Below are 27,419 nucleotides of genomic sequence, written 5' to 3'. Positions count from 1 at the left end.
TCCTTCCTAGATATGAAGATGTAGTGAAAAAGCTACATTGTATTTTTGTTCGCGTAGATCAGTGATGATACGGATGCTGTTATATTATTTGATCCGTGATTATGCTGGCAATTTTGTGCTAGCTTTTGCAGCAGGATATGAATACCGCTCTACTTATAGAGCAGAGGTCCTGTTTTAGTTAGAGGATTGGAGCTAGCTCTGAATCTTCAAATTAATAAACTTGAGGTTCAATTGGATAACCTGGTAGTGGTCCAAGCAATGCAGAAGAAGGAAACCACACAAGGGGAATGTGTCTATGACATACAACACTGTTTGAAGCTTATTTGTGATGCGATGATCGATGGCAAGTGACCGTAGCTCACATTTATAGAGAAGGGAATAGAGTGACGGATTGGTTGGCCAACTGCAGAGTAATTCACGACTCTTAATTAGAAATTCTATAATTTTTTTTATTTTTGTGTGCTTGCTGTGTTTTATTTTCGTTTTCCTTTTTCTTTGGTATCTTGTATCCTCATTTGAATCGAAAAAAAAAAAACTATGATGATTGTTTTGTGTTTTATAAGTGTTTATTATTTTTTTTTTATTTTTTTATGCATTGTATAAACTGAACAAGGCAAAAGAGGGAAGAAGCTGTAAATATTTGTATTTTGTATAAACTATTTTACTCTAGCTATTCTAATAGTGTAAAGGTATTACCAAGTACGAGTGTAATTTTCTGCAAGACTTTGAAATTTTAGGCCTTGTTTGGTTGGCTAAATATTTTGTGAAAAGTCAAAATTCCCGTGAATTTCATTTTCAACCTCTTGTTTGGTTAACACAAAAAAGTAAAAATGTAGGCAATGAAAATTCATGGAAATTTTGACTTCCCACAAAACATGGGAATTCACTTACCTTACCCCTCCTTGGTAAGTTGAATTCCCATGGGAATTTACTTCCTCCATTTTTAACCAAACAAAATTGTTGATTCCCATAATTTTGATGATGAGATTTAAGTGTTGTTTGGTTGATGTGGGAATTTAATTCCCATAAGAATTTACGTATAATTCATGGAAAGTCAATTCCTTAATGAAATTGTTAGGAATTTCTTAAATGTGTTTGGTTGGCAATAAGGGAAATTGAAATACCTATGAATTTTACCTGTTCCCATGTTTTGTGGGAAGTTGAAATTCCAATGAATTCCCACTTCCCCCATTTTTACTTTTTTATGTCAACCAAACAACTACTCATTTTCTCAATTCTCATGAATTTCCAATTCCCCCATTTTACAATGTCAACCAATTGGCTTAGCACCATTTTGTACTTCAAATTTTGAATTACATCATAAAATTTACATCATTGAATTACAATGTAGCTTATCACTTTAAAATTTACATCATAAACTTTACATCATAAAATTACATCATAAAATTTTGAATTAGGGAACTCTAATTCAAAATTTGTACTCACTTTAGAGTAATAAAATCTTTACCCTTAATAATAAAATGGGCCAGTATCTACTGGGTTCCAACCCGACCCACAACAGGTCCAATCAGGATGTTCCTCATTAAAAGGCCTACACACTTCTCATAAATGCAAACAGGGTATTAAAATGAGATTACATCATAATGAATACAGGTCAAATGCATTATTTACATTTTACATCAGTTAACATTCAACTGTGCTAGTAATGCATACTTAGTTACTTACCCGTATATCACATAACAGTTAAAAAATTTACAGGATGTATGAACTTTGAAGGATCAATTATGTACAACTTTTGCTTTCTACAAAACATGCTAATATGCTCAGTCACTACTGTCATTATTTTGCTAGTATGACTGCATAAACCTGTGCTTACTATAGGCTAACGCGATTCATCAGAAATGATGGGGTACAAAAAAAAGCTCAAGCCGCTTTGCGGGTTAGTGATAGAATGGTAGATACCATAAGCTTGTAGTCAATTGGCTTTGTTAGGTAAGCATCCATGCCTACCTCCAAGCATTTGGCCTCATCAGACGACATTGCGTGGGCTGTCAGTGCAACAATTGGAATGTGGACACTTGTTCCTGATTCCAATCTTCGAATCTCTTTCGTAGCTTCATAGCCATCCATCTGTGGCATCTGCATTGTCACAAGACAGTATATTGCAAGAAATCAGGAACTTATTAACTAATACTGAATGCATTGGATAACCAGTATAGTTCAATGAAGTGTATTACCTGACAGTCCATCAGAATTAAGTCAAATGGAGGGAAATTCCGGCTTAGAGTTGGAGTTATACTAGCTGCTCCTTCGGGTAAGGGAGATGTTGTGCAGCATCCTTCTGCGTTTAGAGAGGATTTAAGAGTGTTTACTGCCTGTAATCCATCTCCGACAGCCATCACTCTAGCTCCTACTTTTTCCAGCATTATTGTAGCCACTCTCTGAAGAACTGGTGTATCTTCTGCAAGGAGGATCTTAATTCCTTCTAGGGATTTCTGTTCACTCGAATTCTTTGCAAAATGCACATCCTTCCTTTCTTCAGAGCTACTGCTGATCAAAGTGTTTCTGTTGTCGTCAAAATCTCTCTGTCTGTCACGGTTACCTTCAGGAAAGCCATCTTCATCAAACTCAAGCAGATAGTTGTTTGCTGCTGATAATTGTGAGAATGATGGTTTTATACCCCTCTCCCTCTTCGTTGCCTCATTTTGACTTGCACTTCTAGAGCTCAAATGCCCAATATCTCCTTTATCAGAATCCTCAGAGCTAGAGGCATCATAATGAATTGGATCCACCTCGAGACATTCATGCATTTCCCCTTCTGTTGAATTGGAAGCACTTTCACTTTTTAACTGTACTTCAATATCCCTTTGCTTAATGACAGCTTCCAAAATCTGAATCATTTTTGACTTGTATAACGGTTTATTAACCATCAAAAAGTGCCTCTTCCTTCGAAGCTCTTTCTTGATTGAACTAGGTGTATCGTGATTTAATATCCATGCAAACTTTGCTTTGTCTGCATATCTATTGAGGCAGTTCAGCTGCTCCTTCCAGATATTGGTACTCAAGTCCAGCAAACCAATATCAATGACTATTATAATCTGTGACCGTTTAACATCCTTAGCTGTGAATAATTCTATCTGGTTTTGTATGTCAATGAAATTGTTATCAGGTGGACCTTTGTCTTTGAAAATCCTTCTAAGCATCTGTGTCAGTTCATTCCAATCAGACGCTTGCAATGTAGAAACCCCCTTTTCATCTAGCCACTGGGACATAATTAATCTTCCTGTACTGCCACTTAGTGCAAGTAGTACCTACGTTCAGAAAATTTCAATTGTTCATGGAAAACTACAATTACTTTATATGAACAAACACTTAATTCGATTAAAAACACTAATGAAGCTCTAGGAGTACTGACCATCAAGTTATGGTCAGCAAGTTCTACTTGAATGTGCTGTTCAGAAATATTCGAGGAAGTGCCAAGAAGCAAGGATATCTGCATCAATGTCCCAGGCCCATTCTTCTCAACTATCTTTATATCTCCTCCCATCTTACGAACCTGTCATAAGGTTATAAGTCATCAGGAGGGTGGGTGGGCACAAAAGTATACCGAGGTTGCATTTTTAATCTTGACAGAATCTCATAAAGTAAAACACACACATTTGTAAAAGCCACTAATGTTCTCAGAAAGTCATATTCTTTCTGTTAAGGCTTGGCAAAATTTCGGACAGGGGGGCTGAGGGAGGAGGGGCAGGAGCACTCACCAAGGTTCGTACAATGCAAAGGCCCAAACCAGTGCCACCATGCCTAAATAAGAGAACAAAAAAGAAAACCAATGTTCTACATTAGAGACTTGACCAGTTAAAATGGTGACATAGAATTATATATCATACAGATAATTACATGTCAAGAGTCAGTAGGAGGATCAAGTAAAAGGCTCACATTCTTGTTGTTGATGGGTCAGCTTGCTCGAAGCTTTCAAATACAGACTCCCACTTATTTGGATTGATACCTGATCAAAGGAGAGGTAAATTAACGCGGTTAATAAGATAAAAAAAATCAAAGACGAGTAACATATAGTGAAATTAGAATGATCTAAACTTTCAAGTAGATTATTGGGTACACACCGCAGCCAGTGTCCTCTACTTCAAACCAAAGTCGCACTTTGTTTTCTTTTCTGTACGGGTTTTTCATGAAAGATCCCAGTTGCTTTGACTTCGTCATTGGAGAAGAGCCTTGATTAAAGCCAAGCCTTACTGTGTTACTGCTAGTACCAGGTTTTTCGCACCATCCTCTTAAGATTATGTAGCCAGCTGCGAGGGAAATGAAAAACAATTGAGTTATATTACTATTGCATCTGATCTGTAGAAATATTCTCTGCTTAAAGGAGATAATAATATCATCATAAAACAAAGTTGTACTTACATGTTGTGAACTTGATAGAATTACTGATAAGATTTGCGAATATTTGAACCACTCGAGCAGAATCTCCTCGAAGCAACTTAGGCATGTCATCTGAAAAGCAATAGGTAAAACAAGGTATCCTTTAGAAAAATCAGGGTGTTCTGAATATACTGACAGTAAAATAACTGTATATGCAAGTACGCAACACATTTTACTTTAATTGCTTACATGACAAAGGGAAGATTAACTAGTTGTACATTCATACCTGAAAGATCTAAAAGAGTCTCTACATGGTGGTTGATACACTGAACTGAAAATATGTCAATAAGTCCTTCAAGTTCTCTGCCCATATTGAATTCTGCTTCTTCGAGCACCAGTTTCCCAGATTCAACCTGTTTTTTTACAAAATTACAAGATTTTCAGAATTTGGACTCAAGCATCATGGATTACACCCTGAACAAACTTTACAAAAAATTCTGTATTTTCAGAGTATCTAGGATAGTTCAGTCTCTGATACAAAAACTATACATAATAGATTTCCACCATCAGATAGGCAATCTGCTTGAATGTGAGTTACCTTACTGAGGTCCAAAATGTTGTTAAGAAGACGGAGGAGTGCATTCGAACATTTTCTAATCTGAGAAACAGTTGCATGTTGCTCATTTGTGAGACAGTCATCAGAAATTAGAATATCCAGCAACCCAATCACAGCAGCCATAGGGGTTCGCAGCTCATGGCTGTTACACACAGAACCAAACTTTTACTTTCCAAGATATACAATTCAACAACCACAAAGACATTTACATTTTACAGAACACTACAATTTAAGTCAAGTAATGGCAGCACATTTGACATTGAAACTTTGCAAGGTTTCATGTATAAGCACTAAAACTTGCCTCATGTTTGCTAGAAACTGGCTTTTGTAATTGCTTGATGCTTCTGCCCGTCTCCTTGCATCTAGTTGGTTTATCAGTTCTTCTCTAAGTTTCATTTCCTTTGATACTCCATTAGTCAATATTAATATGCAAATACATCCAATTACCAGGATACAGACAGAAGCACATATAAGTATCACCAAAGTTTTATAAGCTCTGTGATCCACCTTCCCCATTATATATTCCCTAGGGATGAGAATTACACCCACCTGCATACAAAATTTTATGGTGCACTTAAATCATACGGAGTACTGAAACAATCAATGGCTCAAAGTCTCAATAGTTACCGAGTTCTTACCATAGGAAGTCGTTTCAAATTTAAGAAAAAGGAGTCAATGTAATATTTCTTGCCTCCAAGCTTGATATCCTCTTCATGAACTCCATAGCTCGGAGGAAACTTGTTTGAATACTCCTTTTGTAACCACTGAGCACCCTGTCGTATGATATCATCTTCTGAATCAACAGCCCTTACAAGCTTAGGGCCTTTTGTTGAATTATTCAAGAGAGGGGCATTAGTAGAAGTGGCAAGCAGAAAACCCTCTTGAGAGGTAAGGTAAATGTGACCACTATGAGCCTCTACAAGCTCTTTCATCAACTGTCCGACACTATACAATGCAGTCGTAACACCCACAACAGCAACTATACTCTCATTGGAAGGGTCCCACACAGGCAGTGCAGCAGAAAGCAAAGGTGAACCTGTATGCTTGCTCACTGATACATGCCACGAAGCAACCCCATCAGGTACTTGTGAAGGTCCAGCAACATTTATTAAGTCGTCAGGAGGAATTTGCTCTTGCTTTCCTATCTTCTCACCACTGACAGGATCAAGTAGCTCACGGTACCAGATTGCAGAAAGGTTTCCTTGTATTGACTGATCATTCCAAAGCTGATGAGAAGAAACCTTGCTCACTTCATACGAGGCAGCACTGATTGAATAATTTGCAAGATCAGAATAGATGTAGAAAGTTTTGTTGTTTCTATGATCTCTATGGAAAGCCTGGATAAACCCGTTTCTATAATTTATTGTCATTGAATTGAGTGCTTTATGACTTGCAAATAGCGCCCACATTACATCCTTCATCATTTGATATAACTGCAGTTTACAAGTTATTATTTGCAAAAATTAGTAGCAAGGTTTAGTAAACTCAAACTTTACAAAGAGGAAGAAGAGATGAAAGTAAAAAGTTTGACAGTCAACCTCAACTTGGTTTTCTTGAACTACCGGCTTGCTGTTGTACTTTTTGAAGATAAGCTCTGAGAGATTAACCTGTGCTGTTGTTACCTCGACTGTGGAGTTAACTATATTCCACATTCGTAACAAGGGACGTTGAAGAAGCTCATAACGAAGTCCAGAAGCAAGGTTATCCAAGGATTTTGTAGTGTAGACGCGAGTAAAGTGCCATGTTAGTATAGTTAGCATCCCTATCAAAATTGCCAGAAGGGCCTGCAAGAGACAAAAACAAGAAATAAACCAACATTAATAAAATGCCTTGTAAAATCTGACAACTTTCATGAATGCGATATAAAGTTGAATATCAAGCTTTTACATACCATAATAGCAAGGCGGACCACAAACACACTATAATATGATGACAAGCAATCAGAGCTAGCATACTGAAACTCCTCCTCGACATCACCTCTAAGCCGCCTTCTTAGTCTCAGAGTCGGACTTCCTTTACAAGTGCTACCAAAACATAAGAATCTACTGAATGCATTTTTCCTAGGAGATTCAACCGGTGGTGTCTTTGGTGAAGACGGTTCTGATGAGCCTTTGGTTGAATTATCCGCCATTGAAATCAAAATTCTTGTACACTCACCAAGAAAAACACTGAACTTAACTGATTAAAGGATTTAGAATTGTACTTAGAATAATTGAGTACAAAATTTTATTTCTTATCCTTTTTTTTTTCTACTTGGAAGATGACATAAGTTGTTGCTTCTGTAGTGGAGAGCTTGGAATGGTGGCTATCTTACTCACCCACAATTAGAAATCCTTCCAATATAAAATGACCATTGCACCATATTGTACAGAAATTTCAGTAAAACAACAAAAATTCATAACAAGATATAATTAAATAAATAAAATACTTTCATGATTGAATATTATAGATGAAAAAGGTCCAAATATTAGTGGCTATAGAGCTTTGTCTTAATGAAGAGACCAAACTTTCAGATAGAGACTGATTTTACATTTTTTTTAGAACAGACTAAAAGTAGTGAAAAGTACCCTATCTGTCAATTATTCTTCTCCAAAGCTGGTAGTAAATCATGTACTATAATATGTACTAAACAGTTGAATTATATATAATGGGTCCCCTAGATCGGGATTCTCTCCAGTAATTGGACGGTCTAGTAAAATTAATACGGTTTTTTTAAATATCTACTCCGTAGTTATTATGACGGTCCAGTAATGGGAGAAAATCCTCTAGGATGCCCTGCTTTTTTTTATCATGAAGAGATGAAAGTGCACTTATGTTCTAAGATAAGGTGTAAAAAGAAACAAGCTTTAGTAAAAACAAGACAGGTAAAACTTAGGTAAGAAGACCAAATCACCTTTATCATATTTTAAAGAGTTAAAGACATCCCATGAAAGAACATAGAGGTAGGACAGGAGCTGATGACATCCATGTTTTTTAATAAGGAGTATAATTTAAGACTAGTGGGGCGGCTTATGGAAGTCGACAGGCCAAGGCATGTAATTGTATAACTCCATAGGCCCTGGGTATGTCACGTAACACTATCAATGCCACGACGATGACAAATCCAGTGAACAACACATCAACAAACCATAAAACCCCACACCATGAGAAACTAGCCCATCAAATGTATGATTAGTCTTAAGTATTGCAACTGCAGAAATTGTTTACTTGTGAAGCTTCCTAAATGGGGTTCTAATAGATCTCCACAATATTCCTATACTATTACCATATCATCAAAGAGTCAAACTTATCCTTAATATAGCACAGAATATGTTCTACTTCTATAAATATTATCTTGTCATCAATAATACTCCATATATTCTAGTGAGCTTTAAAGTTTAAACAGTTCATTTCATACTCCTTTAGAACCAATGATCGTGGTAAATCACCTTTTTATCCAATTCAAACTCGCTCTCTCAAGTAAAGCATAAAAAAATACAAGATTTTCCTTAGGAAATCCAATCATATACCATTATTGCTTTAGAAATATGACAACTTTTTCCGAACATTGAAACAGTGTACGTGAGTATTAATTCTGTCCAAGGGAGAATGAATTTTTTATACAATCTAATAGAAAAAGAATTGCTATTGGATGGTTCAGAAAGAGAGAGTAAAGGATTAAAGGTAGTTATGGGTAGTGTCGTAGTGGTGCAGAGTGCAGAAATAAGAAACAAACTGATTGTATTTAAAATACAAAATTGTACTACAAGCCAAAGTACATACAATAAATGAATAATTGATAGATTACACGTAACACAGCAAACTTACATGTGCCTCAGATGTATAAAATAATATGGAATCTGAGATTTCATACTGTATGACCACCAAATAACATCCCTGGTGCGCCACTACATGAAAAAGAATGTTACAATAAATAATGTATCTTAATCCCTTCTAAGAACAATTATTTAATTTATGTGATTACCAACGATATGAGGTCAAATCTCGTCTATTATTGCCTTAACGATTCCTAATCACTAGATAACTAATGTCATTATTCAAACCAATTTATGGAAAGCCAAGCAACTGCACAGTAGATGTCCACAACTGAAGGTAGCTGGGTGCAGCTGTCTTTGCAAAATCAATCACAGTCGTCCAATTGTCTGGGAGAAATATGCATGATCAAATTTTATTGGTTTCTACCAAACAAATCCTTAAAAGTTCCCAATTGGATCTATAATGCCAATCAAAATACACCATCAAAAAAATTAAAGTGGTGTGATCTTATCCCATGCTTCATGTTGGTGGGTGACATTTAATACTTAGGTGCATGAAGCAGAGGTGCTCTTCTATGTCTGAGCGCCATACTGCCCTGTCTCTATAAAAGTCACAAAAAGTTCCCCACATACAATAAATATGAAACACAAGTACTATATTTGGGTGTAACGAGAGCCACAAACATAGACATGATTCGATCCCAGGTGAAGAATATTACCTCCAAGACATAACCAACTAAGCTAGTTTACATCCACACAAGTACAACCATATATAATCGAACTGTTGATCTCTGAATGCATGTAATTCCACTGCAAATATGAACCAGAGAAAATCTTAGTTACCTCATAATTCAGCAACATGAAACAAAACAAGTGAAATTCCTCAGTGCAGGACCTCATATACAAGAAAAATAGTCAGCAAGTAAAATTTTAATTACAGTAATCACTTGCAAGCATCAATTTCAAGATGACGTTCTGTAATACAACAAATGGATCAAGCCATGAATACAAAGCTACAACTCTACAAGAAATAAGCTAGTTTATAACAAAAACACAGAGCTTCAAAACTCAAGGACTATATTACAGATACAAGTATACAGTAACAGCTCAGTTCATACATAAGTGGATAAAGGGTCTCCCAGGCAAAGCAGCAATCATTTTTTTGAGCTCTTTTGAGATTTCATTTCACGAGCAGCTTCTTTAACAGCAGTTTTGGCAAGAGTGGTAGGTTTAAGGACACTCTTGGGATTCAAGGCTTTCCGGATCTTGAACACAGTCCAAGCAGTACCAATGGCATGCCCAGCTGCACCGAGCCCTTCATGTGTTGCACTACCAGCTTCCTCTCCATATCTGCATTGAAACACAAAAGCATCATTTGCAACTGTTTCTTCTCCATATATATTCTAACGGCCAAGAGGTGGATTATTTGTAGCTTATATAATATTCCATTGAAGTCCATAGACCAAGGACAGCTAAAAAGCTAAACCGACATTTGACCTCCCTACCTTCATTCTTTCCCTCTAATTTTTTAAGTTGGGACCGCAAAGGGGTGGGGGAAGTGGTCTATGTATAATTATTCACCAACAAAAGCCAAGTATGTAAATTAAGTGAGTTCCTTGCTAGTCAGTCTCGCACTTTCATTCAACTCAACCAGCTATAGTTTGCTCCTTATCTCCAGGATCCAGCAACACAAAAGGATTAGGCAATTAAGGAAGCATTTTTAATCGGTAAGAGTTGACATGCCTCCATCAGAGATATCTAATTAGATGCCCACTAAGTGAATGAAACATGTATGTGTTCTTTCCAACAATTAACTCTATCAGGATTCAGCAATTAGCCTTCTCTACTAAGTACATGGCCACTCATATTCTCCGGTTAAAGAATGTCTTGCCCCTAATAGCATGCATACTTCAAAAGCAACTGAGTTGTAATGTGCATCACATTAAATAGAATATGTGAATCCTCATAGACTCAGTAAGTATACCAAGGTCAATTCAAACTAAGGAGATGATAACACGACAAAGGAGTCCCGAGCTAAAAAGGTTTTAAAAAGCTAAAAACTGTATGAAAATTTCTCTGATTAGTCAGGGGGAAAAAATGAACACTTACTTGTGTGTCACTAGTCCAGTAGTCACAGTAGATGTTGTTGACATGACATTTTTTCCAGCTACTTCAACAGCATCACAGATTCTATCTGTTAAGGGAAAAAAAAATAACGACTTATTTAAATACACACTACTATAAAACAACCCCAAATTCATCATATTAAGTCATCTTTACACACAACAAAAATGGTAAGTCCAAGGGAGAAACAGTTTGCATTGACAGCTTAAAGTCTTAAACAACCCCACCCCTCAAATAAACATAAAGTATATCATATGTGCCAGTAGATATTCAGACCAGTAAGACCAAACAATGACCTGCAGTAAATAATTCTTTTAATCCAGAAGAAACAGAGAAGAAAACACACAGCAATGATTGATCTCAAATTGGCATAAAACATGATTTCTTCAATTAACATAAAAAGACTAAAATGAAAAAAATATTATCACAAATTCACAAGAATAAATTTCCATCAGGCACATAAGAGATGCAATATCAGCTAACAGAATAGAAATTGTAAGACAGTTTTTTGAGCCATTGATGCTACAATGGCTTTAATAATCAACAGGATAACCTGCACTGCTGCACACATTGGCAAACTATGACTAAGGTTTTAACAACAATTTCAAGAAGACACTTTCTAGAGAAAAATTCGCATAAACACAGATCATGATAACAACAAAGTAATGCCAAAGAAAAATAACAGGCAAGGGAACTTACTGAATCCATCCAAAGAGGCCAAGACCATTTCTCCAGGCAATAGGCTGAAGAATTTCTTTCCTACTTTTGAGTTTGCCACTGAGCTTGTGAAAAATCCAGATACTTTAACAACCCCAGACAGCACTCCAGTTGCCACCTGCTTGGTCATTTTTGTCATCCTCTTCACCCTATAAGACAAGCAAAGCATATTCATTGACTATGTTAGATACCATTGATGACCTAAAGTTAAAAATATGTATCAGAACTTTTCATTTAATAAACCAAAACTTAGGCATATCAAACATGAACAGTAACAATTAAAGTTTGTACCTTTAATTCTTAAACACACACACACACACACACAATACTATCATAATTGCATAATTTTCTACTCTACCATAGGCTTTGGTTGAAAGAAAAATCCTTTTAACAAAAACATTAGTTTTTCATATAGCCCTGTTAGGTTCATTATGGGTTGCATATAGTTTTCTTGGGTTGAAAATGTTTTTTCCCAAACATTTTCTCATTTTCGGAACGAAAGTCGCATTTCAAACCTCCTTTCTTAGTTTCCTCCTCAATTCCCCTCCATCTCTCCTCTTACTTTTGTTTACTAATTCATCCACAAAGAAACAAACAAAGTAAAGTAAAGCTTGAAAGTCAATTTCCATGCAAGGCAAAACAGTTTATACTACTCCATATTCATTGGTCCATAGTGCATACACAAAACATACAACAGTTCTTCAATAGCAGCATCTTTAATAAAAGAGTAAATAGCTCCATCACCCTTCTACATTTTTAGCTACTTTCTTGCAATGACCATCTTATAGTTAAAAAATGATGTCAACATTGATTATTTTTTCAATACCTAATCTTGTAATCTAGTAAAGGAACTTTATAACAAAACCATTTCAAATGAAGACAAATCAACATGTCATCAACTAAACTAAGAATCAAAAATATAAAGTAAATAACAGCAAACTGAATTAAGATGTTAACCACAATCGTATATAAACAAATAAACATTACATAGAGCAACTCTTAGAACAGTACAAACAGGTAATATAGACAAATGTGTTAGGCATAAGAGGTAGAAAAAATAGCTTAAATTTAAAAGTTCAAACCTTTTAATCCTCTTCAAAGTATTCTTATCAACCTCCTTCTTCTCAGCAGGATCAAGCCTCTTCTTCATCACCTCATGCCCCCATTTCAACCGATCAACGGTGATATCCCCACACCACAATATCCCCTTGATCACATGCCCTGACCCGGCCGCAATAAACTTAGCAGCAGACCCACTATACTCCTCCACATTAGGCGCCAATGTCGTCCAATACGCCCCACAACTCCGCTCCATCGCCGCTTTCTTACCCTCATCACACTTCAACTCCTGCGGCGAAATCTCACCAGCAACACCCACTCCCGCCATATCTCCCCTACTCTTCTCCGAAACGCTCTGCACCGTAAAATTCCCGAAACCATCGAAAATCGCATCCAATTCTCTCAGCAAACCCTCTTGCCCCTTTGAAGCAAAACTCAATCCATAATTTAAAACATCATCTGATCTTTCTTTGGAAACCGAATCCGAATCAGAATCAGAAAGAGAGAAGAAATAATGCGAATCATCAACTTTGACAATCGCTTCTTCCTTCACCAACGGCCATTGCACCTCCTCCGAAACACAAGCAAAAACAGCGACAGTATTCACCCCTTGTCGAATGCGGCGAACCGTAAAATCACCGATTCCAAGCTCAACACTGTACTTCTTATCAATCAGATGAACTACCGCACCAGGAACAGTGATTAGAATTTCTTCAACAGGTTCGGGTTCGAGCTCAGGTGGAGCAGATGGAGTCCCAGGAACAGATTCAACAGAATCAGGGTTAAGGTTAGGGTTAGGGTTAGGGTTAGGGTTAGGATTAGGGTTTCGATGATAATCATCGGGAAACAGATTATCAACAAGATCTGACATATGGAGAGTAGGGTAAAGAGAATTAGAAGATTGAGAATTAGGGTTAGAGTTAGGGTTAGTTTGATTGTACAAAAAAGGGGAAGAAGAATTGGGGTTAGATTGATCAATATCAGGGTACAATGAAGAACGACGATTAGGGAGTTCTTGAGACGCCATTGTTGTGAAAATGAAGAAGAAAGTGAGAGAAAAGTGAAAATGGTGGGGTATATAAAGGAAGAAGAAGAAAGCTTAATGGCGAAGTTGCAGAGGAGAGAGAAAATACAGTTGACGTGGGGAGTCCGCGTAAGGGAGACAGTTTTTTTTGGTTTGATTTATTGTTGGGAATTGTGTACCTCCCGCGCTCTTTCGTACCGCTAAAACTAAACTCCGTTAACATACCGAGTTGTCCGAGTTACCGACTTGTTTAGCAGAGGTGGCAATAGGATTGTTCAGTTCCTCCGAATTGAATGAATATTCTTTTCGTGCTTTTCTAAGCGTTACGCTTTAATTTTTTTTTTTTTTTTTTTTTACAAAAATTTGTTTACTTTGGTTAGTGTTACATGGGTTATTTTGATAGTGTTATAAGGATTACTCGGTTAATATTACAGTAATATTTTGTTCTTTTACAAATGATCACATGATATGGCTAGCCTCATACAAGACTCACTATAGTAAAAATAGATCACGTGACTAAATAAAATGGTAGCTCATTGGATTAGATCGAATGGGATTTGGACTAATATTTCAAAATCGAATTTAAATTTGGATCAAATTGAGTTTCACCCAAAATCAAAACGAATACCGAATAAAAACCATATTAAAAACCGAGTCAATGTACAACACTAAGTTAAATAATTAGTCATCAAACTTGTGTGTACAAACTTTTTCCATACCAAAATATATGACCTTTGATATTAAATTATGGGTGAAAAGGTGTTTAGTTGATAACATTTTTTCATGACCCTCAAACTCTCAAAGTCACTCTTACATCTAATTACGTGTATGTACATCTTTTCTTAATGAGCTACGTCTTTAATTATAAAATCACTTTAATTAAAAGATTAACTATATATTCAATTGACTAAATAGACAATGAGGATTGGAGGGAGATACTTCTATTTTTTTTTTCCCCTTCTTTGAGTCTTGATATTGATTTAAACTTCATCTTTGGAAAGACCAACCACATGTCCTGAGCAATTTAAAACTATAATTTTCACTATCCGAGAAATTGTATAAACCATGGTCGGTGCTTACATGTATTTTGTTGAATAAAACATACAAGTACGAAGTAGTACATTTATACAAGTAATTTCTTGGTGTTAACACTTAATTACATTTATTATTACTCATAATTTTAAGCCTAGTAACTTTGAAATAAGCAACTTGTGATTTAAAACTTCAACAAAAAAGTACGGATTTCCATAGGACCAAGCTCAACCACAAGGGTGGAACCATCAACAGGACTTCCTCTAAGAGGGTTGTGGTCTCGTGCTCCCACGTTACTCGTGTCTTCTCCTTCAACTCTCCATTTTAGCCTTTTCATCTCTGACTTCTCCTGGTTTGCTGATAAGCTCATCTCTTTTACCTCTTTTATCTGAAAACATTTTGTGTGCAACAGAATGTAAGTCGCTAAGAGTTCTAAGGTCGATGAGAAGGAAGGAAAGATATATTATTGTTATCTTAGACCATGAAGTATTGATAAATAAAGTCTTTAAAATATTGCAGAACTTAAGTAGCTAGTGAATTAAACCTGTTTTCCAGAGAACATTTTTCTGAGTTCAACGATGGCCATTCTCGAGTATTCAGCATCTTCACCAGCCTAAGCATATTAGAACCATAAATAATATGAATGGAAAGACAAAATATATTTCAACTGTAATGGCATAACATTTTTTTATAGAAACATATATGATGTAGGCATGTAGCACACAAAGACACTATATTAGATTATCAGCATCTCCAAAACTCCGTAAAATGTTTCTGCACCAAAGAGCAACTTTCAATTACTGGTTTTCCTTATTTGGTAGATTATATGCCAATTTTCTCTGTATCCAAGGGGATCGGATATGTCAGACTAGCCCGGAAACTCTATATCAACTTCAATTCTAATTCTAATTCTAATTTGAATTATGAATTGATTTAGTAGTTGGATATAAAGAAGGATTCAGTTCAGTGGGAATTAATAGATAACTGCTGTTTCAAAGGAAAAGTCCAAAAACAATATTGATTTGTAGTTGTGCACCATATTGCTAGCCGGTTTATGCTCTCCTGTGCAAGAGAACTTTATAATTTTTTCAATAGGTTGATTGTAGATGTCAAAGTTTCCCTACCCTCAGGAGCGTATCTAATAATTTTAAGATTTTTTAGCGCATTATCATTCTAGTAAGGGCCTGTTCTCTTACGTTGAAATTCAATACAGTTTAGTTCAGCTGAGCTCAATTTAGTTCGGTTTAGTTCAGTTCAGTTCAGCTGAGCTCAATTTAGTTCAGTTCAGCTCCTAATTTCCTTCTCTTATAAAATATTCATTTCAGTTCAGTTCAGTTCAGTTCAGCTGAGTTCAGTTCAGTTCAGCTCAGTTCAGTCAATGAGAATAGGCCCTAAGTGTCTTCCCTTCTCTTTAAGGGCCACAGGAGAAGGGCCACACTGGCAGACCTCAGTATGCAAACTTGAGATATGTTCAGAGATATTATAGGAGATGGCAGCAAGGCAGAGGCCAAAAATTTTTTTAAAAAACTTGGCCTGATTCAAATGAAAGTAAATGAAGATTTAAGGGCAAAGGCAAACAGAGATTTTACCTCATAGAGATGTGCTAAGCGGAGTAGTACATATTTATCTTCCAATTCCTGCAAAGTTGAGCATTGTCAGTTAGACAAGTCTTGAAAGGCAAGCATGAAAATACACATACTTTCATAGAGACCCTGGGAGCTGCTTTTGAGAGTCATTTTCAGAACAAGAAGTAGCTAAGCCAGAATCATAATAAATTAACAAGTACCTGAAGAGTTATCAAAGCAACATTAAGAGGTAAACTGTAGTTTGAATCCATTGAGGTTCCCTTTGTTGATCGAGAAGCCTTCCAACTGTCTGAGTTCTGTACGTAGTGATTGACCATGTAAAAACTTTGTAGATAGAAAATTGCTTTAGTTATCTGCTAATATTTAGGTCATACCTCATGTGTGAAAGCCAAAAGTAAAGGAGAGTAGACTTCTTGACCAGTGGTTCTGCGCCACTGAGCACCAGCTCCTAACTTGTGGATGTTCACATAATAGTGTCCGCGAATCTGACCAAGAATGATAAGCTCAATGATGCATTCCTCTATTGATGCAATAAATTGTTGTATACACATACACATGGTATATACATGAAACAGTGAAAAAATGATATAATTAACAACAAAATGATTACACACTTCACTCCCCAGCTTCCCCAATAGGGCTTTCAGAAGTATACAGAGGTTATGCAGAACAGCAGAAGAAATTAACTTGTCTGCATACCATGATATCTCACAACTATAGTTTAAGTCACTATAATGCACCTTGCTATCTCAATTCAGATATATGACCTAGAAAATAAACCACTTAAAACAGATTTGAAATGGGTCACCACAGGGTTAAATTGGGTCTAATTCGAATTCTGTTCAGTTTCAATTTCAGATCAGTTCAGTTCAGGCATGATCAGGTGTTTTTGCTCCATAATAAAATAAAAAGACAGTTTAAATAAATGTAAAACATGTACATAGGCACAAGGAGAAGACAAGGGAACAAGACTGAAAATTTTTTATTGCAATCTTGTATACATAAGGGAATGAGAAAACAAGTGTTATTGCAAAGCATCATACTATAAGTCCACTGCATGAGTCTTCAACACAAACTTCTTCATTAAGAGGCTCCCCTACTCCTCTAGAATCATCAGCTAGAAGACGCCTTAATTCACAAAAACAGAGAAGCCATAATAAGGAAGGGGCAAAGCCTCATACTGCACGAGGTTTTACCTACGTGATTATATCAGCTTCAGTTAAGGAAAAAATATGAGTCAAAAGATGCCAAACCTATGGAGCATTAGTTCGATTTGACCATCTTCAATACTGGCTCCTCCAGTGGCACGATCCACCAAAACTGAGAACTCATAGTTGCTGTCATTAGCAAATATCCCAAGATTAATCTGAAAACACATGAAGTAAACTTAAATATTAATATTAATCAAGTAGATGAATGCAAAATAGGATTATATCATAGCTCCAGTTTACATGTCACTCAACAGTAACTGAACCTAGAGGTAATATTATAGTATGGCTATGGCGTTACGCTTGCCTTCCCTGAGAAAAACAGATAAGAAGCAGCACAAGCAGATATAAACCACAACTCAAAGAATGACGGAAATACCTACATATTATCTAGTTAAAAGGAAAATAACAGGTGAAAATGTCAAAAACCAGAAAAATTGTTTCAGGTGGAATTAGAAGAAAATTACCGGATAATAGTTTCCAGCCACAGGTTCATTAACTGAAAGTTTCCAGTCCTCCCTGTGATTCCGAATCTGCAGAATTATGCAACAAAAACTGTTGAAGCATTATAGCACGAAGAAAAGATTATCACAGACTCACAGCTTAGAAAATGAAAAACACAATAGGTGATTGCAATCATTGTAGTTCTCTCTTTGCTGCTTGAGATCTGAGACCCAAGATTTGAAGAGCATATTAAGGTTACCTAACAGTAACTTTAATCCTCAAGGAGATAAACTTGAGGACAATATTGCCACCAGGTACGGAAAGAAGAAATTTAAATTGTGATAACTAGTTGGGGGTTCCACTCTAAGTAGGAATAAGGCCATGTATATAGCAGGAAACAAATAGAATAAGACTTGCCCGCTTCAGAAAATCCCTTCCATTGGAGTCAGTATAGAACTCTTTATTGGTGGCCAATTTTGTTTCCATCCGTGTGATCACCTCTTTGCCAATGAAGTCGACGGGGATGGGGCCAATCTTCAACCAAAAGCTTGTCAGAAATCACATTTACAGACATGTAAAGTAGTTTCATTAAACTACAAAATATATGAATTGAATGAGCACAAGTGACTTTCTCTATGTGAGGTAATCATAATAGCGTAGTTATTCATGGAAAAGTTATACTTAAAAAATGCATAGAAATTGCTACTTTTCAATTGTTTGGTTATCTGTTATTGATGTGAAAGACTAACAAAAAGCAAGTAGTTTACATACTATTTCACTGATTGGCTTATAACTGTCTATCGTAACACTAGCTGAAATTGGCTATCGTAATACATTTCCTTAGTTTTGCACAGATTTTCTCTCACTTTAGAAGAAAAAATAAACATATATAATTACATAAGCCGTATAGATCTATAGGATTTCCAAAAAAAATAATTCTGAAGACTTATATTTCCTTAGTTTTTTGAGTTTTGAGTTTTCCTCATTTCATCCAAGTTTCCAAATAAACCTACTTTATTCTATGGAGAAGGTTGCAGGGAGAGGCTGAGAAAGAGCTAGATTACCGTAAATTCTACTTCAGCATGTTCCTTGTCCCTATATAGTCGAGTCACCTAGGAGAGACATAAAATTGAGATGAGATTTTAAACTAAAAGAGGAGCAATATATCATACCAAACTGTCTCAATTGATATTCTGATTGTAAAGGGTCAACATCCTTTCATCATGCAGGATTCATATAGGATGCATGATCCAATAGTATTCTCAATAGAGGATTATAATAAATGTACCGTCTACATTATCACTAATTCCTCTCAATGAGACATAGTATGGGATCAAAACCTGGTAAATCCACGAGTCAAATTGTTGGTGAATTTCATCCATAAGTACTCCACGAACAACTACCATACGGTCCTATAAAGATAAGGATAGGAATAAGTCAGGCATATAGCTTTTGCATCCTCCATATATGTTGGAATTTGGAAACATAATGAAGTAAATACTTTATGTATGTACATTGCAGGACTCGTACAAATACCTGTAAAATTTAGGCCATGTTTTGTTTACCTTATTTCCACTCATTGCATGAAATACAAGTTTAAATAAGGTTAATGAGCTAAAATAAGATAAGTTTGGTATAAATAAGTTCTAATAAGTGTAAACAAAGGCTACCCAAGTTCAATTAACCACTAAAACAAATTCTGATAAGGTACAATAAGTTCAGATAAGTTACGTTCAGAAAAGTTGAAACAGATAAATGAAAATCAAGTGGATAGAACACTTTTACATCAAAACATTCCCAATAAAGTACACAAGTATTGCTCAAATTATAGCTGCTAAGAATCAGCAGAATTTTGGACAGATTTTAAATAGATAGGTAACTTAAGGAAAGAAGATGGAGCTCAACTGACTTTTATCTGGTGAACTGCAGCAATAAAATAAGTTAGTTACATGCATTCGAGAGGCTCGTCATCTCCCATTAGGAAAAACAAAACTAACATAAAACTCTCATCAATATTCAACATGAATTCCCTCTCTCTAATATGCTCTATTAGAACTTTTTCTATAAGTAACTATCTTATTCTTCAAGCCACCAATAACTGAATTAAAACACTACTACCAAATGTGCCCTTCTCCCTTATGTTGAATCCAATCAATAACTTTGAGGATGCCAAAGAAAAGAGAAAGTGCAAAATTCTCACGAAAGTTAAACTGAATCAACTGTGTAGGCTTGTTGCTATACCCATTCAGGCTTATAAGATACTAACAAAATAAATGAGCATACATTATTGTGGATGACAGTTGGATCACCAGAAGGTCGGAAAATATATGCACCAGATGCCTGCCAATAAGAATTAAACATTGTACCTATCAGTTAATTCAGTAGTTCTAATCTTTTAATTCAGTAAAGAGATGCATACAGCATACCTGACCATCCTCGCCACCCATACTTGTATAATAAAGAAAGCTTTGCTGTAATGGTACATCAACCTGGAAAAATGTGACAAATTCAAAACTTACTCATTACTTATTTTTTGAACTAAAATGTTGATGAAAGAAACTAAGCAAATGTTGATGCAGTGATGCACAGAAACAGAAGTAGTTTGACGAGCCTTCATAAAGTTTGGACTTCATCTCCAGTTTTAAGCACCATAATGGCATCATCAATGGTTAACAAGCCCAATAATATCTCAAAAATGTTTAAATTCATGAGATATTAGGCTCAATAATCACGGTGACATTTCTTTAGGTGTGTATAGTTATGATAGAATGATAAATTTTAGTAACTACTACCGAGCAGTAATTAGATTGACTCAGTTCATGATAGCTAAACTCAAAACTCCCTATACATAAAAGCCTCCAAAGTCAAGAAATCAAGTTGGCTAACAATTATTCCCGTCTGCACTGCAACGAACTACAGTTTAAATTTCTGATGTCTCACCCTACTATCAGAATTGGACATCTTTAGTAGTTGACCAGATGAAGAAAATGACATCTTCACATTTCCTGGACCAATATCAACTATCTGGTCCTTTATTCTGTCCACAACAGCTACACTGCTTCTATTGATCCGTCCTAAGATGCATACAAAACAAAAAGAGATGATTAAAAAAATAAAAAATAAAAAAATAAAAAAGAGCAAAAAACACAAATACTGTGAGCCAGGAAACTGCTCCAGAATTGTAAAAAACAAAAAGATGTTTACCCTTTCCGTTTCTCTCCATAATGAAATATGTATTCCAACCCAACGGTTGCAAAGAGACTCCAAAAGCAAGCCAGAACTTGGGGACCTTTTTTGATGATTTTCCCAGGTAGGCCTTGGTATATAAGTTCCTCAAGTTTATGGTCACATTATCCATATCAAGATACTGGGATTCAACCACATTGCCCAAAGAATCTTGGACAACAAGATTAGCATTATCAACCTGGCCAAAAGATACATTCACAATTTATCAAAAGCAAAGTCATTTTTGAATAACAATGTGCAGTTTAAGCAAGTTTGTATCAAACAATTTATAAGCCTCATAATCGTCCCTAGTAGTGCCTCGCATTAGCAATATCAGGCCAATGAATGTAAAAAAAAAAAAAAAGGATTACCACCACTTGCTTACAACTTCATAACAACATTTTGTCCTCCCATAATTAGTTGAGATAAAGTACATCCTGAAATAACCTATTTGACAAATTTCTCCAACTGCTGCTCACATGAATTTCAGTCATCCATTGGAATATTTTGGCAAATTCTATTAGTATGTAATCCATGATTAGGCCAAGTGCTATTTTTTCACCAGGTTTTCTAGAAAAAACAAAACATTCCGAGTGCATCTTCTTGTTGACCATTCCCCAGAACAGTCGTTTAGAAAGACTATTGCACCTCGACTATCAACCAAAAACTTTTTAGAGGCTGCACAGATATAATTCTACCTTGTTCTGCAGCCTCAAACAGGCAATGTTGATTCTTGTTGTCCCTAACTTAGACTTTTAAATAGACAATCTATCTTATTAAGTAGCTGTTCTGCCACTACATTCTGTTTCATTGATCACGAACATATCAACTACAGAACTTTGTGCTATTTAAACAAACGATAATCACCTAAGAAGATTCACATTAAACAAGTGCAAAACATTTTTTCCCAAAATGTTCAGACTAATAAAAAACATGTGGAGGAAAATAAGGGGGGCTCACTGGGATTCTGATGACATCAGATCGATTCCATCCAAGTGGATTATATGCAACCACAACCTGAAGCAAACGGAAATAAATTAAATCTTTTTAGCAAGCAAAAACTTAATAACAGTAAGTTGAGATAAATGATGAATTACCAAACTTTTCCCCTTTGGAATCTCTTGCTCAGTTGAGGGACAGTAGCTTATGTTGAGAAGTTGACACTGTTGAGAGATTTCAGTAGAAATATTATGGACTAAAATTAACCAATACATGCATAATCGGCTTGTCAGTTAACAATGAAAAAATTAGTCAGGTTTGTTAGTGGCGTTTCAATTATTTATGCTAATTTGATTCCAAAAACAAACAGAGAAAGCAGTTCTCCTAAATTATGAAGTCACACCTCCTGCTGCCAAAGGTAAAGTACACGAAAAGCCTGAATATTATGATGTATGAACATTGCTATAATCAAACTTTACCTGATCAAAAGAAAAAGTGGATGTATTGCAATGACTTTTTGATTTCTTATCCAGTAGGCAATTTAGAGCTGAGCTTGTAACAGCTTCTGCCTAAAATACAAATCACTATACATTAGAAGTTACATAAGGAGGTAACATGAGATTGGCCCAATCTTAATGCTTCCTTACTAGTAGAAAAGTAAAAATAAAAGGTTAAGAATCATAATAAATATATTTTTCACCTCAGAAACCCCTGCTGCCAGGCGCTTCATGTAGTCATCGGTAGTGTGTTGCTTAGCAGTACCAGTAATTGCATCATGATGTTGTGCTATTCCTAATGCTTCCCCTAAATTATATGTGTTTGGGCCTGCAGTTCTCCTTCCAGAAAGATATTCAAGTTGCCGTGCTGCCTATTAAAGACACAAAGGTAGCACATTTAAACATATCACTGAAGGCTGCATGTCAAAGCAATATAAAGGAAGTCTAATTCAGACAGCAGAAAACAAGTATGGAACAAAGGAAAATTTATATGTTGAATAGCTCACATTTATTATGTTTCATGAAGCTCATTATTTCAAGAGAGAATTGTAAGAAGAAGACCCTCTTATTTTGAATCTAGAAAGCTATATACGACAGAAAGGTCAAATGCACTACCAGATAATATCCACTGAGAGCCCGAACATATCGTTTGAAGGATGGTCGACTAGTGAAATATCCAGTCCAGTAAGCATGATCACCATCCGCATAACTGTAAGAAAATACGAAAAATCAGAAATAGCATCATTGAAGAAAGTCCATATTACCAAAAATTTGAGATCCAAAGCATTTGAACAGTGTGTGTGCATGCTTGTGTGACAATGTGGTTACAATAGACTGACAAAAGCAAAGGGGCTAAGGTGGAGATAGATATTACAGCAGGTCAGCTATCACTTACGGGAAATAGTCATGAGATTTGAGAGGCCAAGACTCATTTGTAGCATGTTTAGCATCTGTATAGATAGAAGGAGTTGAATAGAGAGCATTCACTCGACCATCCTACAATATGCATTACTGAGATCTTAATAGCCATAAAATTGTAGAAACAAACTCCAAGAGATTGAGTACAGAACCAGGACAACCAGTGAGCATTTATAGGTATCAATCATTTGGTTTTAAATTTGTGAAACCTCCATTAGCAGGAGTTAAGAAGAAGTACGTCATTGGGACACTACCTTGTTAACATAATGGATTAATTTGTCCATTTGCTTGAACCAAGTCTCAGCATACTGATACTGAAAGTCATCGCCCATTGTCCACATAATGTGATTTGTTTGAGTCACATTGGCCTATAGGGTAACAGGTTATCAGCTACAATATAATTAATTATTACATGACTGATTAGCAGTAATCAATTTCTTCAGAAACAGAATTATCAAAGAGGGTAATAAGTTACAAACTTTACCTGAGTAATGGCAGCAAGAACAAAATCATTGACTCGGTCAGCAACATTATAATCATATAAATGGGGATTGTCCTACAATTGCATCATGAAACAAATAAGGGGAAAGAGAATAAGCAGAAAAAAAAAAAAAAATTCATGCTACATCACTCTATGGTTAAAGAAAAAACCTGGACAGGTAAGGAACGCTCATCTTGTACTTCAAAATGAAATGAATCTGGAGGACTGTAGTGAACAGGAAATGCATTTGAAAATATCTGGAAGATTCAAGTGAGCAAAAAAAATTAGATGCAATGAGTCAAAAAAATTAAAAAAAAAATAAATAAAAAAAATAAAAAAAGCAATAATGGTTTCAAGTTAACCTGAGATGAGCTACCAAACGTCTTTGATCCACGCCATAAAGTTTCTAGAGATTTATGATCTTTGCGTACAGCCCTGTCCTGATAATCAATCCTTGCAAAATGCACTGAGTCGAAACCAAGCTACATAAATATAAAATATCACTGAGTGCCATGCGAAGTTATAGTCAAGCAGTAAATGTACATCCCATATACAAAGATCATAATATATCATAGGCCGAAAACAAGAGGATTCAGCCAGAGTAATGTCATACCTCAGCTCCTAGGAGGTAAGCCTGTACAGCAGAATGTCCAAAAGGATCAATCTGCCATCCAGCACGAGGTATGCTGTTAAACTGTTTCTTTATTGCGTAATGACCCAGTGTTGTTTGATCAATCATGTCTATATAATGGCTTGCTGCTTCATCATGCATGACCCAGCCACCATTACTACATAACAGAATAAGATGTACCTTGATCACATAGTGTTTTTAGCACCAAAATCACAAAATATAAACCACAATGCTGCCGTTTACTGACTTACATGAATTCTAACTGTCCAGCATCCACCAACTTTCTCACTTCCTCTTGTATTTCCTTTTCTTGGGTCACCCACCATCGCTGAAAGAAAGCCTGATACAAATATAAAGTGCTTCCATTATGTTACAGATATTCTTCCTCTTACGATTGGTCTCCTACTTATAGCAAAAGCTCTACTTCAGTCAATAATAGCAATGAACATATTGGCACCAAACTTAGTCACTTCCATTCATGTGAACAACATTCAAAAGGCAGCAGCAGTTAAACCCAATGTGTTAATTATGTCAGGTTACTACGTACTGACAAGTTCGGAAGTTATTCTTACATCCATGCATCATCTAGGTCCAATCATTTGCTATATTACAGATAATTACTAGTTTTACTACATTATTTTCAATCAATCAGCTGAAAGCATTTTATAATAAATGCACACGCTTTAACACTGAGGTAGCTACACCTAATAGTCCTCTCTATATTTTGTTAATAAATGCCCCAAAACAGTGCAGATCTCTAGAAATCTTGAGCATTTAAATGAATAATTTTATTCAATTTTTTCTAAGTAACACTAGGACACTTATCACCTTAAAATTAAAGGTAATAATTACCCATCACGAGCCTAGTTTATCGTACAAAACCATAGAGCAGATACCCTGCAGGTAGCTTAATCTTATTATAAAATGTAATTAAACTAGATAAAAGAATACAAAAGCTCATTCAGGACTACAGGAGTTTGAAACTATCAGCACCTGAGTTTGTAACTGCGTGTTGCACATCAATTGGAATAATATAACAATAATCAAACATTCAAGCAATCTATCCATCCTATACAAACATTATACCAGTAACAACTAAGTATTCCACAGAATCAATTGCTCACAACACTAACCTGTTCAGCAAAAATAAACTTCCGGTTAGGATCACGCCGCAATGCTTCCACAACTGAGTCCAAAACATTCTCAACACAAGCACCCTACAAAGTGAAAAACAATGTCAATGTATTGCAACAATCCAGCAGCCAAAACAAGCTACTATACAACCCCTTCTGAGTTCTGACCTCAGTAAACAAGAAAACTAAAATCACTTAATAACCTGAATGCTATTATTTGATCCAACATAGTACTGATCAACTGTCTTTAACCACCCAACATCATCATGTGAATGTGCAACCAAATGAACATTCAATTTACCATTAACAACACCAGCTCCTGTTTTGTACTTAATGCAACAGATTAAATCGAATGAACCGAAAACAGCTAATACAAAAAGAACAACAGAAATACTCAAAGCAGGTTTCCCCATATCCATTACACCAAAAGATTGATCAAAATTTTAGCAATCTTTTATCAGATATAAATGAATTGGGACATTTTACATTAGTCACTAACTCACAGACTCACAGTACACCGTAAGAGCAAGAATTAGGACCACCTGGCCACCACCCATTTGTCTATTTTATACGCATTTTTCGCCCCGCCCGCCATTAAAAGAGATAGGCCCCTCAAAGAAACTACTTAGTTCAACCATCTAATTATAGCACTAGACAACATTAATTTTATTTCTTCCGTGACATTAGTGGGACCAAATGTAGTGACTGTGAGAGTAAAGTGGTGGCGCTTTATAGTACTCCCTCCGTCCCTTTATTACATGCTTGTATTCCTTTTTGGGGTGACCAAAATTAAGTGCCTATTTCTATTTATAGGTTGTATTTTTTGCCAATATTGTTCTTATTTTGATGATTTGTCATCAATTTCCCTTTTTTTTTTTTTGTACTTTACATCAATTCCCAATACTTTCTCTATCCTAATTCTCAACCACTTTTTCTTTCTCTCTATCTCTCTCTAACCCCACATGCATATTTGTACTCCCAATTTTTAGTTTTAAGGAATCTTTAACTTTCTTAATTCCCGTGCAAAATGAGAAATAGGCATGTAATAAGGGGACGGAGGGAGTAATACATAGTATGGGGTGAACTCAAATGGCCGAACAAATAGGAAAGTGGAGCAAACAAAAAGGGAACATAACACATTCACAGTTCATACTCCACTTTAACATTCCAAATCAAATCTATGTCATAATTATCACATTATAAGGACCAGAAAAATAATTAAAATCCTATAATTATCTTTTTTTTCCGAAATTGATCAATCGCGTACACATGAATTAAATCAACCCCCACAGCCAAGATTTTTTTTTCATTATAATGTACACTGACTCAATTATTACTTCTTGTCAGTTTGGATAACACTAAAAAAAAACATTAAAAATTTAAAAAAAAAAATATCACCAGAAACAAAGAGACAGGGACATTCAATTATATACGAATACTATTCTTATTAATATTTGTTTGTATTTCTCTGCATCAAAATGTGCCCAATTTTGAATCAAAATTGACTAGAATTCATTATCTTCCCTAATAAATAAATACATAAATTGTTTCAAAAAAAAAAAAAAACATACATAAATCAAATGCGTTGGAATTTACTATCATGTTATTAAGATATCATGAATTATGCAGCAAACAGTAAAGAATCCATTAAACATTCCCATGTGATTAAAAATAGTAGCAAAAAACAAA

At 35.6% G+C, this 27,419-nt stretch overlaps 3 protein-coding genes across 4 annotated transcripts; all 3 read right to left on the bottom strand.

Moving 5' to 3' along the window:
• Nucleotides 1-1,377: 1,377 nt before the first annotated feature.
• Nucleotides 1,378-7,346, bottom strand: LOC145602206 (histidine kinase 1-like). Its single transcript, XM_081658381.1, has 13 exons — nucleotides 6,849-7,346; nucleotides 6,496-6,741; nucleotides 5,596-6,390; nucleotides 5,259-5,506; nucleotides 4,940-5,099; nucleotides 4,628-4,754; nucleotides 4,384-4,473; nucleotides 4,086-4,271; nucleotides 3,901-3,970; nucleotides 3,723-3,765; nucleotides 3,377-3,517; nucleotides 2,199-3,272; nucleotides 1,378-2,100 (listed from the first exon to the last, which is right to left on the bottom strand). The coding sequence occupies exons 1-13, from the start codon at nucleotides 7,086-7,088 to the stop codon at nucleotides 1,885-1,887; spliced, it is 3,636 nt and encodes a 1,211-aa protein (XP_081514507.1). The 5' UTR covers nucleotides 7,089-7,346; the 3' UTR covers nucleotides 1,378-1,884.
• A 2,226-nt stretch (nucleotides 7,347-9,572) lies between these two features.
• Nucleotides 9,573-13,836, bottom strand: LOC145601016 (protein EARLY-RESPONSIVE TO DEHYDRATION 7, chloroplastic-like). Its single transcript, XM_081656918.1, has 4 exons — nucleotides 12,636-13,836; nucleotides 11,536-11,702; nucleotides 10,822-10,906; nucleotides 9,573-10,062 (listed from the first exon to the last, which is right to left on the bottom strand). Exons 1-4 carry the CDS (start codon nucleotides 13,637-13,639, stop codon nucleotides 9,867-9,869), a joined length of 1,452 nt encoding a protein of 483 aa, XP_081513044.1. The 5' UTR covers nucleotides 13,640-13,836; the 3' UTR covers nucleotides 9,573-9,866.
• Nucleotides 13,837-14,649: 813 nt separating this feature from the next.
• Nucleotides 14,650-26,342, bottom strand: LOC145602335 (alpha-mannosidase-like). Of its 2 annotated transcripts, XM_081658524.1 has the most exons (29): nucleotides 25,934-26,339; nucleotides 25,731-25,814; nucleotides 24,849-24,937; nucleotides 24,580-24,754; nucleotides 24,329-24,448; nucleotides 24,137-24,223; nucleotides 23,970-24,041; nucleotides 23,740-23,853; nucleotides 23,463-23,563; nucleotides 23,183-23,276; nucleotides 22,771-22,938; nucleotides 22,550-22,639; nucleotides 22,229-22,294; nucleotides 22,092-22,148; nucleotides 21,111-21,330; nucleotides 20,847-20,980; nucleotides 20,333-20,395; nucleotides 20,190-20,246; nucleotides 19,247-19,318; nucleotides 18,971-19,018; nucleotides 18,324-18,440; nucleotides 17,930-17,995; nucleotides 17,508-17,620; nucleotides 17,298-17,382; nucleotides 16,629-16,739; nucleotides 16,455-16,550; nucleotides 16,258-16,305; nucleotides 15,213-15,281; nucleotides 14,650-15,056 (listed from the first exon to the last, which is right to left on the bottom strand). In XM_081658524.1, exons 1-29 carry the CDS (start codon nucleotides 26,147-26,149, stop codon nucleotides 14,853-14,855), a joined length of 3,036 nt encoding a protein of 1,011 aa, XP_081514650.1. In that variant the 5' UTR covers nucleotides 26,150-26,339; the 3' UTR covers nucleotides 14,650-14,852. The 2 variants fall into 2 exon arrangements, 1 of the variants encoding a protein (XP_081514650.1); XR_014104534.1 differs by lacking the exons at nucleotides 14,650-15,056; nucleotides 15,213-15,281; nucleotides 16,258-16,305; nucleotides 17,298-17,382 and having other exon boundaries at nucleotides 25,934-26,342.
• Between the last annotated feature and the right edge of the window lie 1,077 nt (nucleotides 26,343-27,419).

Source organism: Chenopodium album, chromosome 21 (assembly GCF_948465745.1).
Source record: "Chenopodium album chromosome 21, dcCheAlbu1.1, whole genome shotgun sequence".
Taxonomy (NCBI): Eukaryota; Viridiplantae; Streptophyta; class Magnoliopsida; order Caryophyllales; family Amaranthaceae; genus Chenopodium; species Chenopodium album.
This window is presented reverse-complemented; position numbering and strand designations above follow the sequence as displayed.